This window comes from Carassius auratus, chromosome 12 (genome assembly GCF_003368295.1).
Source record: "Carassius auratus strain Wakin chromosome 12, ASM336829v1, whole genome shotgun sequence".
Lineage (NCBI taxonomy): Eukaryota > Metazoa > Chordata > Actinopteri > Cypriniformes > Cyprinidae > Carassius > Carassius auratus.
In genome coordinates, this window is record NC_039254.1 from 13,596,365 (window position 1) to 13,613,259 (window position 16,895).

At 35.1% G+C, this 16,895-nt stretch overlaps 2 protein-coding genes across 8 annotated transcripts; one reads left to right on the forward strand and one right to left on the reverse strand.

Annotated features, from left to right (window-relative positions):
• Positions 1-712: 712 nt before the first annotated feature.
• On the forward strand, positions 713-8,890 carry nudt13 (nudix (nucleoside diphosphate linked moiety X)-type motif 13). Of its 4 annotated transcripts, XM_026277077.1 has the most exons (13): positions 713-897; positions 990-1,044; positions 1,151-1,246; positions 1,596-1,741; positions 1,836-1,943; positions 2,363-2,469; positions 2,967-3,092; positions 4,481-4,592; positions 4,678-4,832; positions 5,419-6,413; positions 6,504-6,663; positions 7,882-8,088; positions 8,436-8,890. In XM_026277077.1, exons 3-10 carry the CDS (start codon positions 1,167-1,169, stop codon positions 5,605-5,607), a joined length of 1,023 nt encoding a protein of 340 aa, XP_026132862.1. In that variant the 5' UTR covers positions 713-897; positions 990-1,044; positions 1,151-1,166; the 3' UTR covers positions 5,608-6,413; positions 6,504-6,663; positions 7,882-8,088; positions 8,436-8,890. The 4 variants fall into 4 exon arrangements, with proteins under 4 accessions (XP_026132862.1, XP_026132861.1, XP_026132863.1 ...); XM_026277076.1 differs by lacking the exon at positions 7,882-8,088; XM_026277078.1 differs by lacking the exons at positions 713-897; positions 990-1,044; positions 1,151-1,246; positions 1,596-1,741; positions 7,882-8,088 and having other exon boundaries at positions 1,834-1,939.
• An 87-nt stretch (positions 8,891-8,977) lies between these two features.
• Positions 8,978-12,866, reverse strand: LOC113111894 (dnaJ homolog subfamily C member 9-like). Of its 4 annotated transcripts, none has more exons than XM_026277084.1 (6): positions 12,664-12,866; positions 12,192-12,370; positions 10,715-10,855; positions 10,372-10,626; positions 10,198-10,281; positions 8,978-9,426 (listed from the first exon to the last, which is right to left on the reverse strand). In XM_026277084.1, exons 2-6 carry the CDS (start codon positions 12,363-12,365, stop codon positions 9,322-9,324), a joined length of 759 nt encoding a protein of 252 aa, XP_026132869.1. In that variant the 5' UTR covers positions 12,366-12,370; positions 12,664-12,866; the 3' UTR covers positions 8,978-9,321. The 4 variants fall into 4 exon arrangements, with proteins under 4 accessions (XP_026132869.1, XP_026132868.1, XP_026132866.1 ...); XM_026277083.1 differs by having other exon boundaries at positions 12,626-12,865; XM_026277081.1 differs by having other exon boundaries at positions 12,192-12,367; positions 12,626-12,863.
• Between the last annotated feature and the right edge of the window lie 4,029 nt (positions 12,867-16,895).

Genomic DNA, 16,895 nt, shown 5'->3' on the forward strand with positions numbered 1-16,895 from the left:
CGTTGATAAACTTGCGCTTTTGAGTTGAATAATTGTTGATATTATATGCAGTGTACTGTAAGGCTATTTGCACATTTCAAGGTGCTTTCTGTGAATACCAATTAAATGGCCAAAAGGTATATTTTGCATATTAATACTTATCCCTTGTGAAAAAATAGTACACTTTAGCTTATTTAATATATCCGAACTGAATGCTTTCATAGGGTTAACTGCAATTCCATTTAAATATTTATAAAATGTACCCTAAATATAAGTGAATAACATTTAAAAATAATATGAACAGCTAAAATTGTGCTTTTGTGCGTAAGTCAGAACATCAAAATAGCATAAGTGTACTTCTTTCAAGCAAGACAAGAGATTATGACTTAATTACACTTTAAAATAAAACTTCTGATTTAAGATTATTTCAAATACGCTTTTTAAAAAGTGTTCTTAAGTGTGTTTTCATAATCATGAAAGTGTGCTTACTTTATGTAGCATACATTTACGTGCCCTTTTATTGATATTACCTTATCTACAAGCAGCTCACATTTGTTTTTAAATTTGCCTATAAAAAATATGTAAAAACTACAAGTGCACAAATACAATTAAGCACACTTCTTTCAAAAGGACTATACAAAGGCATATCCAAAAAGCAGGTGCTTTTAGTACCATTTGTTAGTGTAATGATGTACAGACATCGCCACTTACAGGAACTACAGCCGCTCTTGATGACGTAGTGACGTCGTGCGTGTTACGCGCAGGCGTCGTTTGCAGGAGTATAAAAACAATCATATTTATTTATGACAGTATATTACTTAGGGTGCTATATGTTATGTAAACTGAAAGCTTGCTGGAGTGGAGAGCGACACAGTTTTACGAAACTCTGAATTATTTGCGGTGTAGTAGCCTACGACGGTATGTTCTGTTATAAAAATATGCTAATAGGCCTGACGTTATGTGTTTTTGTGTCATTCGCCTGACAGTGCCAAATAAACTCTTATTTACAGGAAACCCTGACACTAAAAGAAGCTACTGCACTGCCAGTTTACGTTTGTTTCAAGGGCAAGTTCTCTCTTTCACCGTTCATGACTGTTGAACTATTTAAAGTTCCGTTCAGGTCGATCAAATGTGAATGTTAATGTTAAAACCTTTTGTATTGAACATACAGGCATTACCTTTAAGATATGCTGCAGTCATTCAAGCCTATATTCAGCTGTAACCTGGTGCTATCACGCTCCTTCTCTGGATATGTTTCTCGAATGAGGTCTGTCTTCTTCTTCAAAGTACATGAATTTATAATAAAAAATAAAATACCACTGGAGCATGTCTTATTCAAAGTACATGAATTTATAAATAAAAAAAATAAAATACCACTGGAGTAGGCTGGAAATATTATTTACTAAAGCACTGTAAATCTCTCGAAACCTCTCAAGATCATGTCCAGGTCCTATAAAAACATTTTTTGGAAACATACATTTTTATTATTATTATTATTAATTGATAATAAAAAAGTTGTTATTATTAAGTGTTATCTGTAGTAGTTCCTAGCGCCAACTTTGTACAATTCAAGTGTTTTTCTTTTTTACTTTTTATAATATAATATTTCTGTTTAGGTACCTCATGAGATTAAAGGAGGACGATGAAGCATGTCGAGAGGCGCTGAAGTCTGGGAAGGTTCTACTGTATCATAAGCTTTCTCCTCTTCTGCGAAAGACTAGCAGTGGCAGTGGATACAAATTGGCTTCTCTAAAAACCTCAGGTTTCAATACAGCCTCATTTAAATTCTTCCATTACATAAACACAAAGATTTTGTAAATCATTTTTTTTTTATAATTGTATACTTATTTCTCTAGATTTGGAGCAAATATTGGAAAAGGTTGGAAAGGACAAACACATTGTTAATGAATCTTTTCTTCTGGAATGCACTGACAAGGATGAACCACAGTTCTCACTGGAAGTAGGTCAGTTAATATATCCATTTCTCTACGGTACTATGAAGAAAATGTAGTTTAAAAACAAACATTCTACAGCTGGAAAATGCATCATTATGAAATCTCATTCATACAAACAGTATGGCAAACGCTTTTATCCAGAGCGACCTACATTGTATTCATTGACAGAATTACAGTATTCATTGTTTTGGTGTTGCCATGTCTGTGCTGTACTGTTTGAGCTACAGGAACGTTATAGGAATGGGATATGTGAGAGGTGTTTAATTGTTTCTGGAATGTCTATGACATTTGAAGTTTTGATTCATTTCCAGGAAAACAGTGTTCATATTTCCAGGTGACCATGGGAACCCATACTGTACTACACTGGAAACTGTATATTACTTTATGCACTATATATGTCAGCTCATGGAGATCTTTTCTCACTGTAGGTGATTTAGACCGCAGTGCATTGGAGCAGGAGTGTGGAGGCATGTTTGTGGACCTCAGGAAAGCTTTCTTCATGATACCTGGACCAGAGTCTCCTCTTGCTGCTAAAGTATGTACTTAAGGTTTCTAAATGAATAGCCAAGCTAGTGCATTGTAATCGCTTTGAAATTACATGTTGATTTTGTGCCCAGTTATAACTGATTTAGAAAAACATGCTGTAAGTAAACAGGTTGCGTGTTCATAACATTTAATGAAAGTGATCGATTTTCTACATGCATATTAATGATTAACTGGACCTTCTGGTGAATTGACCGACTTCTTCAGTCATTTGCTTAAACTCCACCACTTTCTTACAACTGGCTGCAAGCTTGCATTCAGATCTGCCTTCATCCAATCAACAGCTGATGCAAAGAACCCAGTCGTTTTTTAAGTAATTAATTTCACTTGGTTGTATATCATAATAAGAAATAAATAATCTGTTGCTGCTTCTGTCACAAAAGAAAAAGCAAAAGTTCTGTTCTATGAATACAGTTGGAGCCGTTTGTATGTAGACCATCTCTAAGAAGTTATTAGTGTAAAAACGGTTTAATTTGGTGTTTGTTTTAGGGACAAGCTCTCCTTCGATGGCATCAGACCAATAGCTTTTGCAGTGCCACGGGGCAGCCTACCGTCAGGAACCAGTCAGGAAGTTACAGAGTGTGTCACAGCAGTGGCATCACATACTACCCCAAAGTAAGCAGGTTCTTCTCACCATGTCAGACACATGCAAGGCATTTGAGAAAGAAAGCATTGTCTGATTTTTTTAAATACTGTATTTCCTTTAATAATTATTTCACTAGTAGCAATTTGTTTAAAGGGGGGGGTAAAATGCTCGTTTTCACTCAATATCCTGTTAATCTTGAGTACCTATAGAGTAGTACTGCATCCTTCATAACTCCAAAAAGTCTTTATTTTTATTATATTTATAAGAGAAAGATAGTCTGTACCGTTTTTTCCCGGAAAAACCGAGCGACTGGAGGCGTGACGTGTGGGCGGAGCTAAAGAATCACGAGCGCGAGTAGGCTTTTGCGTTGAGAGCGTTTGGAAGCTGTGACATTTCCGTTTGGGAAAAAACATCAGCCAGATGAGCAGCAGCGGCAAAGACTACATCAGGACGTCTCTTATGTAGTATGTATTGAAACTGTATATATTTGCTTTAACAGTTTTGGAAAATGACTAAATTCCACTTTATGTCATTTTTTATTTTTTTTTAAGCTGTACATGTGGAAAGTGCAGTTTGATGACAACATTGCATGTTGTTTACTTGATGTGCTTACGCACCGATAGCTAAGTTAACAACACAGAGATATTTGAAGCAGTTTTACTCACCACCTGCGGTTCCAACACACGATCGTGACCCTTTATCGTTGGGACTGCATTATCCTTAAGAAATAAACGATGTGCAAATCCGGCGTCAAACTGGGCCTTGTTTGTAAAACAAGCATCTTCGAAATACAGGGAACAAACACAAACACTTGCACAACTCCGTTGATGCTCTGTACAAATAAACTCCATCCACTGGTCCCTTAATGCTGTTTTTTTTTGGTAATCTGTGCAGGGTTGTCTTGCCCTGGCAACCAAAAACAGACTTCTTTTGTGACTTTTCGCGACGCTCTCGCTCTGATCAGTGAATGTCTGTTGTGCTCTCTCTGCTCTGCTATACGGGAGCGTGCGCTCTTCCGGCAGACGTGCCCTTAGGACCCATATAAGGAAATTCCGCTCCATCTAACGTCACACAGAGCCATACTCGAAAAAAACTTTCCGAAACTTGTGACAAACCGGAAAGAGTATTTTGGGAACAAAAATACTCCTTCAAACGTACAACTTAATTTTTGAAACTTTGTCCATGTTTATCATGGGAATCCAACTCTGTAACAGTGTAAAAAACTCAGTATGCATGAAATAGCATTTCACCCCCCCTTTAATAAATAATGTGATGTTCTACTCAGAAAAATGTGTTAAATAATGGTATATTTCCATTTTCTCGTTGAATATCCTGTTTTGGAGTACAGTTAATTGTGAACTTAAATTACTGTACACTGTGAAAACATTAGTATGAGCTGTTTGTCCTCCACTTGCAGATGGCACCTGTTGTGATCGTGCTGGTGTCTGATGGGAGCCGATGTCTGCTGGCACGCCAGGCCATGTTTCCTAAAGGCATGTACAGCGCGCTCTCTGGCTTCTGTGACATGGGTGAGTCACACTTTATTACAAACTGCTGTGCACACCATATCACCTGAGTTACCTAACAATTTGGCTCTATCAAAACATTGTGCAGGAGAGTCAGTGGAGGAAGCCCTGCTCAGAGAGGTGGCAGAAGAGGTGGGTCTGGAGGTGGAGGACCTTCAGTACTCGGGATCACAGCACTGGCCATTCCCACAAAGCTCCTTTATGTTAGCCTGCCACGCAACTGTAAACCCAGACAAAACACAGGTGAGACTTGGATGATCCCTTAAACTACTTACTATAATAAGACTCTAGAGATTAAAGACTTCAATTACATTATTAAAGAGAACTGTTTGTACACTTGTCAAGCAGGTTTCCAGGTGATTTTTCATTGTAAAATCAAAAGAAAAAATGGTGACTTTTAGTTTAGTGAAAGAAAATAAATGCTATTTTAGCATGTGTATCATTTCTGGGAAATTTCATCAGTTCATATAGTGTTATTTATATGATGTATTTATACATCTTTGTGTTACATTTGTATTGCCTTATAATTTCTGAATATATGATAAAAGTAGTGTAATTTTACCCTATGGGTATTTTTTTTACTGGAAGAAAAGAACGCTTTTGCTTTGACGATCAAATTTTCTTTTCAATACCTTTTAATTAATTTGAACAAATGTATCTACAGTATTTCTCTGTCATTTACAGAATGTGGATGAGAATTGGTTCAGTTATTAAAATGTGAAATAAACCATTGAAGGCATATCAAAATATAGTAATTTTAGCCAATGGCAGCACGATAGAGGCATTGCTGTTGCTACAGCTTTTAATTGCTTTACCTGTTCATGGACAGGTGAATATTGACAAGGCAGAACTTGAAGATGCGCGCTGGTTCACTTATGAAGAAATAACAGAAGCACTACAGAATATGCCACGTGACCCTAGAAGAGAGCCGCCTGTGTTCTGGGTCCCACCTTCTTACGCCATAGCCAATCAGCTCATTCAGGAATGGGCCAATCATCAGCAGCTATCAAGAAAATGACATGGACTCAAATAATCATGCATCTGTTTGCAGTGGGTTACCATTAATATAGGAACCTAAAGATCAAATAGACACGAAAACCTGAACAATATCAGAATACACAAGAAGTGGACTACTTTTGAAGGGATCTACAATGATATTCAAAGCAGGACTTTTATTATACTTGGAGTATGCTTGGACTGGGAAATAAATGTGATTAATTATAATTAAGTGTTGATGGATTGCATCAAGAAGCATTTGAACATTCTTCTCTACCTCAAATAGTACTAATCAACCAGTACACTATTGCATTTGTTGAAGAAATCATTTTAATAAACATATGTTTTTAAAAAAATATATATTTTTAATCATCTTACAATAAAAACAATACCAAGAAACAGTTGTTTAAAATGTTTGTGTTGTTTTGTAAGGATTTACTGTTTCTTTTTTTTTAAACGTATGGCTTCATATTTAATAAAAATGTACATTTGTCATTTACATTCATACTTTGTGTAAGATGAATATATAATATATTTTTAGTTTTTGGTTAGTTGACTGAGGAAACACTCACCGACCAATCAGATTCAGGCCTTTCCTTTCCGTAACCAATCCCGCCTCTCCTCCACACTTGGTGGCGCCGAAGCGCTAAATCCTTTGCTAACGTTAGGTCGTTAGAAGAAGAATGGTAGTCAAGATGGACGCGGAGCTGTTGTTGTTTTTGGTTTCTGAGAACAAGGAGTTATTTGATAAAAACCACAGCGAGTACAAAAACACGAAGCGGAAAGAAGTTCTCTGGCAAGGAATAGCAGACAAAATGGGAGTCGATGGTGAGTTTTATCGGTGTCGCTTGTTGTGTAGCGTTACTGTAAGCGCGCCTCACCACCATCATCAACGTCTGTGTGTTTGTGTAACGTTAGTGGAAGAGGTGAAAGCTAAATGGAAAAATCTAAGAGACACATACACCAGGAAAAAGCGACTGGAGCAGGACGGGAATCGGAGTGGAAGGGCAGCAAAAAAAAAGCAATGGAAATATATGCGAGTGATGGACTTTCTCGATCCCCCCACGGAGCACAGAAGGTATTCGAGTGTGTTTTATTTAAGCCTTTCTATAGATACAAAAAGTTGTACTATTATAACATTGCTTGCAAAATTTAAGAGTTTGAGAAAAAAAAAAATCCCATTTTGATTTCACTGAATATTTGCCATTCAAATTCAACTGACAGCGGTGACGTCATTTGCAACATTTTGTACAAGTGATAATGGTCCTTTAAATTAATATATTTTTAAAACTTTTTTTTTCTTTTTCTGTAAGTTGTAAACCAAGTTATGTGTTTCATTACCTTTTGAGATATTTCTATAAGTTGTGTTCAAAATAGCATATGACCATACTACTAAACTTTTTATGAATCCAATTGACTCGAGCTCCCATTTCTTGTGGGATATATTTTACTAGTTTATTATTTGATTGGGCAGGTAAGTATTAAGACTTTTTTGTATAAAATTTGATTCAATGTTAATAAAAAAATATATTTTTATTTTGGAGATAACAACCGCTGCAGCGAGTAGTTCTCCCAAAAATGAAAATCTAAGGCCATGCAAGATGTAGATGAGTTGGTTCTTCATTGAAACAGATTTAGACAAATTTAGCAGTACATCAATTGCTTATCAATGGATACTCTGTATTCAATGAGTGCTGTCAAAATGAGAGTCCAAACTTCTAATAAAACATCAGAATAATTAAAAAAATAATCGGCGCGACTCCAGTCAATCAGTTAAAAGCCTTGTGGAGTATAAATCTGTTTATGTGTGAGTAATCCATTAAAGGGATAGTTCACCCAAAAATTAACATTTTATCTTTAATTGCTCACCCTCATGTCGTTCCAAACCTGTAAGACCTTAGTTCATGTTCAGAACACAAATCAAGATTTTTTTTGATGCAGTTTTTGATAGAGCTCTCATTTTCGGAACCTTGATCGTGTCTGTGGGGGGGTCAGAGAGAGCTCTTGGAATGCATCAGATATTCTTAATTTGTGTTCCGAAGATGAACAAAGGTCTTACAAGTTTGAAACGACTTGAGGGTGAGTAATTAATGACAGAATTGTCATTTTTGGGTGAACTGCCCCTTTAAGGCATTTTAATATTTAAAACTCGATTCTGTTTAAAATATCTTTAACACTTCATCCTGTGAAAAAGTTGTCCTCTCACTTTAAAGTCCCCTTGCATGTTTGTTAGAACTGTTCTGGACTGTTTTCACTTGTAAACCATGCTTTATCTGTGATTTCTCTCCTGATTCAGACAAGGTGACTGAGACAAGAAAGCAATGTTATGGATAGAGGACTCATTTTAGCAGGAAGCACTGGTTTCAGGTTAAAAACAATGGAATTATTTATTTTACAAACAAGCTGCTTTTTGCTCCACAAGTCTTTAATTGATGGACTAGAGTCGTGTGGATTGTGATGTTTTTCATTCTGACGGCACCCATTCACTGCAGATGATCCATTGGTGAGCAAGTGATGTAAATTTCCAACAGATTTTCATTTAACACAAAATGTTTTGTGTATTGCAACTTGACATTAAACAAAGTGTTTATGTGAACAGATTTTCATTTGATTTTAATCACACCAGTTCCTTTACACCTGCTGCCATGTGCTCATTTTTGTGATATACCAATAAAATTGAAATCTTCTTTAACATTAATCAGGTAGCATCATTTAGTCTTTTTGTAACATAGTGGGAAACTATAATTTCATTTTATATAGATTTTAGCAATAAGTTGTATTATTTATCTGTGCTGTAATAAAGCATATTGAAGCTACTGGTTATTCACAATGGTTTTTATTGTTGTACAGTGTTATATTGGACAGTGTTCCTGGCAAAATCGAGGATGATGAGCCAGATGAAGACAGCGGGGCTGAACCAGCCAGCACCAGTATGGGAACATCCATGACAAGTCCAGGAGTGATCCGGTCTGACATTGTAAAGAGAAGGCGATCAGAGACACTAGAGCTGTTGGAGAGGTATCTGGCATCTAAAGATGTGAGAGACAAAGAGAAAGACGAACAGCAAGATGAAGTCGATTTATTTCTTCGGAGCTTAGCACCTGCATTAAGACGCTTACCTGCTTCAAAGCAGTCTTTGGTGAAGCTTCAGATCCAAAAAATACTTCACGACGCAGAGTTCGGACAGCCCAGCTTTCCTCAGATATCCTCAGTGTCACCGAGTAATCAGTTGTTACTACAGTGTAGTGTTGTAAAACCCAGTTGAAATGCTTTTTTTATTGAAAATAAATGTGACTTTAAAAGAAGTGACTTTGTGCTGGTTGTATTATTTTAAATGGTGAGTGTTCTACAATTTTTATGACCAAAAATAAGTATAAACCACAACTTGCATATTTATTGAATCCAGTTTATTATTAGTCAGAAGCCCATGAATAATACATAAAATAAGGAAACCGGAAAACATATATACAAAAAACTGTTAAACATTTAAAATGTTCTTTTTGCATTTGATCCACAAGCTGGTCTGAACAAGAGCACAGGAAGCAGATTCATACGAATCCATTGTAATAAATGCACGAGAGAGGATGTGTGTCACCTGTTATTAGTCATGTGTCCTTAAACTGGTGTTCTATGCCTAAGGAAGGGTCAGTATCCATTATAAAGCATTCTTTTGATTACTATTCACAAGATGAATTCTATAACATTTGGTAGGAATAGCCCAGTCTGGTGAATCGGTCTACTTTTTCTTGCCCTTTTTTCCAGCTGCTGGTTTCTTGCAATATTTCGCCTCTAGATCCGAGATGAGGGAGTTGAATCCATTTTCTTTGGACTTTTGTCTTTGCTAAATAATAAACAAGAGGCATAAAAAGAAAATTAAGGCTTTTCTGGAAGTGATGACTTGAATGCATCTGATAAAAGCAGAAATAATAATTACCCAAATAAAATGTATTAACAACATTTATGGTAAGAATTTTCCTAATTTGAATGAGATGAGTCTGGCCCACTGATATCTATCTATCTCTCTCTCTCTCTCTCTCTATATATATATATATATATATATATATATATATATATATATATATATATATATATATATAATTTATATTATAGTTAAAATTTATATTTGATAATAATTACAATTATATATATAATTTCTTATTATAGATCAGCGGTCTGGACCCTTTTATTTAAGAAAATACATTAGTTATTAAAAACATTAATTGCCTTTTTGTAAGCAACTTACGGTTATATGCTGATTTCTAATAACAATAAGTTAATGTAGGTCACCTGTCATAACTGTGAATCAATAACTCAAATATTCAAAAAACTTAATCCCATCCAAACTTTTCTGTACATATCTGCAGGCACTACTTTTCAAGGTCAGATTTTAATGCTTCAATTATGTAAAGATGCATTAAATTGATCAAAAGTGCCAGGAAAGCCATTCATATAAAGTTACAAAATTATTTATATTAAAAATAACTGCCTGGAGTAATAGCTGCTGAAAATGTAGCTTTGCCATCACAGGAATAAACTACATTTGAAAATATTTTCAAACGCAACACACATTTGGCAGATTAATACAAGCTCTGTTACATCTTAATGTTTTTACCTTTATCATAGCTACCAGGCTGTCCTCACTGTTCAAGCCCATCTCTTTCTCCATTTCCTCTGCCTCCTTACGCTCTCTGTCCGCCTTGAAAATCAGGGCAATTCATAAAAAAGGCTTGAACCCTATTTTAAAATATATTACATCATATCAAAACAGGATCAAATGAATCGTCACCTTTCTTTTGCGGTTGTTCTTCTTCTTAGCAGTCTCATGAGTGAAGGCTTTGTAGGCCGGCACCTCTTCAGCATCAATGGCTTTCTGAAGTATGTCTTTGACACGAGGCTCATCTTCATGGGTACAGCACAGCGCAGACTCCATGATCAGATCCATGTCACCTTCATGTTGTAGGTACAGTCTCTTCAAGTCTTCCACCTCTTCATCAGAGCCTTTATACTGCTTCTCAAACTCCAAGATGTCTTGCAATGTGATCTAAAGCAGAGACGTTAATTTTAGCAACTACCTTTGAAAAAAACAACATAGGAGAAAAAAAAAAGACATGAAATAAAAAAAATAAAACCTTGGGAAACAATCTTCTCCAGTGCTCTTCCCAATTGCGGTCTTGATCAAGAGTGTCTGACTCTTCGTCCACTATTCCCTGTTCATCATAGACTGCCCTTTGGTCCTTGTCAGCCAACACTGCATAAGCCTTTCCCAGGACCTGTGGACATACTGAAACTTTTAAGTTTAAGAATGTATGTGTATTCAAGTTTTTTGTTTAATGATTTAATCATTTTAAATATAACCCTCTGGTAATCCTTAGGTCACTTCTGCTGTGTGAACACACAAAAATGGCTATGATTCAAAAAGGCTTAAAAAATGTTTTTTAAAACTTTACATTTTACTTCCTGTGGTCAAACATGATTGCTATTGGAAATGAATGGGGTACACAAAATCACAGAACTCCTCTAGTGGTTACTCCATCGAATTATCAGTGTATTTTTCTCCTGCCACCAAATGGATCTTATTTGCCTCTTTGCAATGAGAATTTTTTAAACCTTTTTTACGTCTCTTTTTAACCTTAAAAACTTTTAATTTAAAAATGTATTACATGGAAATAAATAGTAAACAAATATGTAGTTGCATAAAATCCCTTTTAAAATAAAATATTATTGAGCTAAAATATAGTACAATATTTCTCAGTAGCAACCTCTGTTTGTGTTGCTTCAAGACAGCAACCATACTTTTTTTGTGCTAAATTAATTACAATAATTAAATTACTTAGCCTAATCACAAGTTATGTTATTAAATTATTATGTACATGCCCTGCGGTGCGTGTTGTTTAATCTTAGTATTAGTAAAAGGATAAGTTCATCCGAGAATTTCTCCATTTCTCCATATTTTTAATTTTACAGGACAATGTGGGGAAGCAATTATTTTCCATTTCTATTGCTTTGGTATAGTAACATTTGCTGGATTAGTACTGAAGTCCACTCTGGACAAACAAAACCAGCTCAGATTAACCTATAAACCCTGCAGTTATAATAATAATCATTGCCCTGTCTTCTGCTGTCAGATTTCCTTTATCAGCCTTTCAGGCTAACAGAAGGTACAATTTTGGGCACCAGACAAAATACCGTCTCTGTTTGAATCTGGGTATCAGTCAAGACTTGCTGTTAACTACATTAGTCAACATTTGAAGTGGATCAAAACCTTTCATGAAAGTTGTCCTACAACCAAAGTGCGTTCTTGCCTTAGGACAACTTTGATGAACCTTTGATCCACTTCTAACGTTCACTACATTAGCTTTGGATACCAGACAAAGTGGAAACTGGTAAAGAGACTGGATCCAATATTCCTGGTATGCAGATCCAAGCAGTCACTTTGTACTGCTTAGTACAAATGTAACCCATAAGTTATATGTACTTGGGAGGTTAACATTGATTTTGGCTTCATTCAAATTTATTTTGGACCCTTCACCATTAGACAACACCAGACCATTCAAGAAGGTTCTGAAACATGCAGTGTTAGTGTTGCATTAGAAATGCAGTGGTCACCTGGAACTTGGTGGTGGCTAACTCATCACCAGGAGCTCTATCTGGATGAACCTGCAGAGAGACTTTATAATATCCACGTCTGATCTCAGAGTCAGATGCTCCTTTACAAACACCCAGAACTTCATACAGGTCAGAGGTCTTGAAGAGCTCCTCACACTGCTCCAGTAAACCCATGACTGCTTGAGGGAGAAGAAAAAAACACCCAATCATCTATTAATATATTAATTAAAACAACAGAATGCTCAACGTTTAAAACAATGTTTGTCAAAACTGCATTTGATTCTAGCTCTCATATTTATTTATTTTTAATAAACCTTAAATGTTTCGAATACGAATACAGACATAAACAAACTCTCGTACATCTAACGTTAACTTTGCACAAATAACAAGGTTAGTTCATTAACAATGTAATTAAGGTTTATTTACGATCTTACCAGAGAGATATAAACTAAAGATGACAAATGACACTGACCAGAAATTGTTCAAATATGCTTAAACAGAAAATAACATCCCAACGCTTTCAGCACACAACAGCATAGGCTTCCCTTGATGTTAACAGGTCGCGCCAAAAATTTGGCGCTTTGTGTACACGTCACGACCTAGGACAGATGTTAGTTAAATTTAATATTTATAAACATTTTTTTTTAACAAAACGTCCACTTTTTCTGTTGTTCACGAAGTAATTTGAATTTACATTTAGATTATAATTGTAAACTACACTGTACAAAAATAGACAACAATGCACTTTTATTATGCATTCTAGGACCCGGATTATAATTGACGCACGCTGTTTTTCTTCCGTTTGTTGCAACCCACTGTTTCCTGAAGTTTTCTTTTACTGTCTATGGTTTAGCGTCGTGTGCACACTTTAATGAGCTCTCAATGCGGAGTTTTAGTTTTAATTAAATACAGGACAACAGCGTGGTGTGAGTTTTATCTGAGTTGCGTTACGTTACAGACGCATCTATCACCTGGAGTGGAGGCGTTAGTTTATAGTTAGCTGAGTGTGCACATACTAACCATAAAGATCAGTGCGCAGGTGTGAACGCTGCCGCTGCCAAGATAACTTCTTCCACAGTGACAGAATCAATCATTTCTTTTTTAACCTTGCTTTATACACAAAGGCATTGTCATGTTAAAATAGAAAAGGGTCCTGTCCAAACTGTTGTTATAAAATTAGAACCACAGAATTCCCTGTTTATTAGAAGGGGGAGCCACAATACTTTTGGCAAGGTTAGTGTATCAAATATAATTTGTGCTTGATTTTTTTAAAAGCCAACATAGATAATGTAATTTAATAAAAGCAAATAAGAATAAAGTTGGGACTAAATGTAATATTCTTTTCCACAACATTTACTTGAAATCCACTGACCAAGATGTGAAAGATTTTGAAACTTACAAAAGATGAAATGAACTTACCAATAATCTTGAAATTACCACACAAGTGCCTGATTTAGCAACTGGTGTAAGGGTCCAAAACAAGTCATTTGTGATTATTTATTGTTTCAGAAGCAGTTTGCATCCATCTTGGAGGTACTGGCCATTGAGGCTCTTGGGAAAATAATCAAGTTTGTTGATGAAACCAAATTTCTGTTGGATATGGAGTGCAAAACATTTTCAGGCAAGAGATGTGATACTTCAGAAATCATTCTAGTATGATTCTTTGATGCTTAAAAAGGATTTCTTATTACTAGCAAAGTTGAAAACTGTTTTTCCTGGGTAATATGTTTTGTGGAAACTGCGATACACTTTCATTTAAAAGTTTGAGCTTAGTTAACAAAAAGAATGAGCTTAGTAAAAAAATAATTAAAGGAAAGAAAAAAAAATAATGTTTATTCAGCAAAGATATGTTCAGTTAATCAAAAGTGGCAGTAAATATGTTAAAAATGTTACAAAAGATTTATATTTCAAATAAATGCTGTTCTTTGGAACTTTCTATTTATCGAAGAATGTATCAAGATCAAGAAATTAGGTAAAATGTGCAGAATGTACATATATGCCATTAAAGAGCCACACAGATGGGAAATCAAAAATTACCTGTATTACAGTGTATGATGTAGCTGTCCATCAGTGTAAACAATGTGCAAAGTAATTAACCCAAAAAGTACACGATTTATAAAGTTATTGGCTTCTAAAGTAAGGAGTCGACTCTGAATCGCTGAGTACAGTGGGATTTTCAAAGTGTTTGGCCATAAAAGAGGGTTCATTACCAACTTTATTTAGACCAACAAGCATCTCCGAATCACAACGCGAAGTATGATTATGAAGTTATGTGTTTGTTTTCTCCCGAGCGTCTTATCAGTATGTGTGCTGTCTGCAGCCTTTGTCTGCGCTGATTTTCATTTACAAACACGTCATTAAAATTAAGTGTAACAAGTGCTGCTAACAGATATTTTGTGATAAAGTAATCCATATGAAAACAACGCGATGTCCGTTTTTCACGTCTCCCTTCACTATATCTAATGTGACCACACCCCCGCATTGAACGCGCTATTCAGATTCAAACTGAAGCGAGCGGCTTGAATACACCCACACAGAAGAAAAAGCAGCGAGACTGTTCAAGTTTTTTATTTTACTGTTTGCTTCGCGATGAGAGGAATGAGACATACTTCACCCCAAAAAGATGCTAACGCATCGTTTACCGTGGAGGTGTGTGCGGAACAACCAATCAAACCTGACTATGTTAGTTGACCAATCAGAACACAGTATGCTACCGAAAGGTGGGGTTTAAGGAAACTGAATCTTTTGAACAGCTTCGCGCGAACCGTTTGGGGATCTCTGAGAATTGAAGTAATTTTAAAATGATATTTTGCCAAAATGACAATGTTTTTTAACCTTGGATGGATTTAAACCTATTGTACAGGACTTATAAACAGTGATAGGAAGCTTAGAATTTTAATCTTACTGGCTCTTTAAGTTTTATTAAAAATAGGTCCAAATGTAAAAATAAGGGCAAGTGGGTAAGTGAGAATGTGTACTGGGATAGAGTATAATATTTATTCATCTGTGTTTATAGATAAGATTTTTATTAGTCATAAAAAAAACATTTACATTTAACAGGAAATTCAACAAAAAATGTATTAATTAATTTATACCACGGCATTACAGATGATTTTCAACCTCAGTTCAAAGAATTTTAAATACTTTTGCACTATTTTTAACTCGAATAATTAATTAATTGAAAATTATATAAATTATATAATTATATAACCTTTTATTTTATTTATTTAATTTTAAACAGTAAATTGTTCATAATTTAGATATGAATAATAATTAGTACCTAAATACATTTAAAATGCTAAATATAAAAAGAAATTAAATAGTAAATTCATTTCACAAAAATACATTGTGTACACTATTATGGACTCTGGTCTGTTTTGGCCAGTGACAAATCCCAAATAAACAATACCAGAGTTCTACAATGTTGCAGAAGACCTCTATTCCACATAAATTCTGTTATTTTGATCTATCTATTCATATTTCATACACACCTATATATTTTCAATTTATCACTGTTTCCACAAAAATATTAAGCGGCAAATCTGCTTGCAACATTGAAAATATTAAAAACCATTATTCATATTTGAGCACCAAATCAGAACAGCATTGTAGGAATACTCTTGAAAATTCCACTTTTCCATCACAACTATAACATTTTATAATACTGTTCATAAAAGGTGCTGTATGTAAGAGAAATAAAAATACCAGAATATGTTTGCAGATATTTAAGAAACATGGTAAGTTAACATACTTGTTTATCTGAAAAACATTGCTTCAGTAAGTTATTCTCCTTTGAAAATGTGTGTTCCGGGCCGGAATGTCTGTCTCTGTTTTGGTTTGTGAAACCCGCCAACTGCCAAGTTACCCAATTTTATTTCAGCACCCTGGGTTGGCAGTTGACGGAAAACACAGCGTATGTCATTTAATTAATCATCAAGTTCATTTGTTCCTTTTTTGTTTCCATCAATCTGGCAACCATACATGTGTGTCAAGTTAAGGAGGAGGGGCCGGTTGAAAAAAAAACCCTCTCCAATATTTTGAACTTGGACTGCAATACCTAGATCAACCACTCTGTGTAAATCCTACGTACAGCCCCTTTAAAAATTGTAAATATTTTTTACAGAAATACTTTGGCCTTGGTTAGCATAAAATATTTTTTTAAATATGAAAAACATTTTAAAAAAAAAACATGGTCAAATTCCACACTTCTGACCAGTAGAAATAGTCTATGTAAAATAAAGCCAATAAATTGTTTGGCTATTTGATGATTAATTATGTAATTCCTTTATGCCTGCAGTCTGATGGGGCTTCAGAAGACTGTGCAGAATCCCCACTAGTGCTGGATGTGTCGATCAGAGATGAACTTGGAAATGTGAACTTGAATTCCATCACTGCTGGTTTGTGAATGCAATATTAAATTACAAATGAATGACTTTCATGAATCGATCCAAAAGACAAGTTGCAAGTGTACAGAATTTCATGCTGAATCCATCAGAACTTCTGGGAAAGTCCCAAAAGATTTTTTCTGTAATAAACAGAGAATTATTTAATTGCTCTCCTGTCTCTCCTGCTCACCCATTTTTTCCTAGGACTGTTTTGTAAAAGTTACTAGTAATCCATGATGGTGATATGTTTTGATTGATGATGCTATGCTTTGTACCTTTCTTTATTAGTGTGGATTCATGGAAGAGATCATTGTACGAC

Coding starts and splice junctions, on each gene's coding strand:
- nudt13 (XM_026277077.1), top strand. CDS start 1,167: ATGCTGCAGTCATTCAAGCCTATATTCAGCTGTAACCTGGTGCTATCA. Junction 1,944..2,362: donor ACAGTTCTCACTGGAAGTAG/GTCAGTTAATAT, acceptor TTCTCACTGTAG/GTGATTTAGACCGCAGTGCA. Junction 4,833..5,418: donor TAAACCCAGACAAAACACAG/GTGAGACTTGGA, acceptor GTTCATGGACAG/GTGAATATTGACAAGGCAGA.
- LOC113111894 (XM_026277084.1), bottom strand. CDS start 12,365: ATGGGTTTACTGGAGCAGTGTGAGGAGCTCTTCAAGACCTCTGACCTG. Junction 10,627..10,714: donor GGAGAAGATTGTTTCCCAAG/GTTTTATTTTTT, acceptor TCTCTGCTTTAG/ATCACATTGCAAGACATCTT. Junction 9,427..10,197: donor GCCTGGTAGCTATGATAAAG/GTAAAAACATTA, acceptor TTTATTATTTAG/CAAAGACAAAAGTCCAAAGA.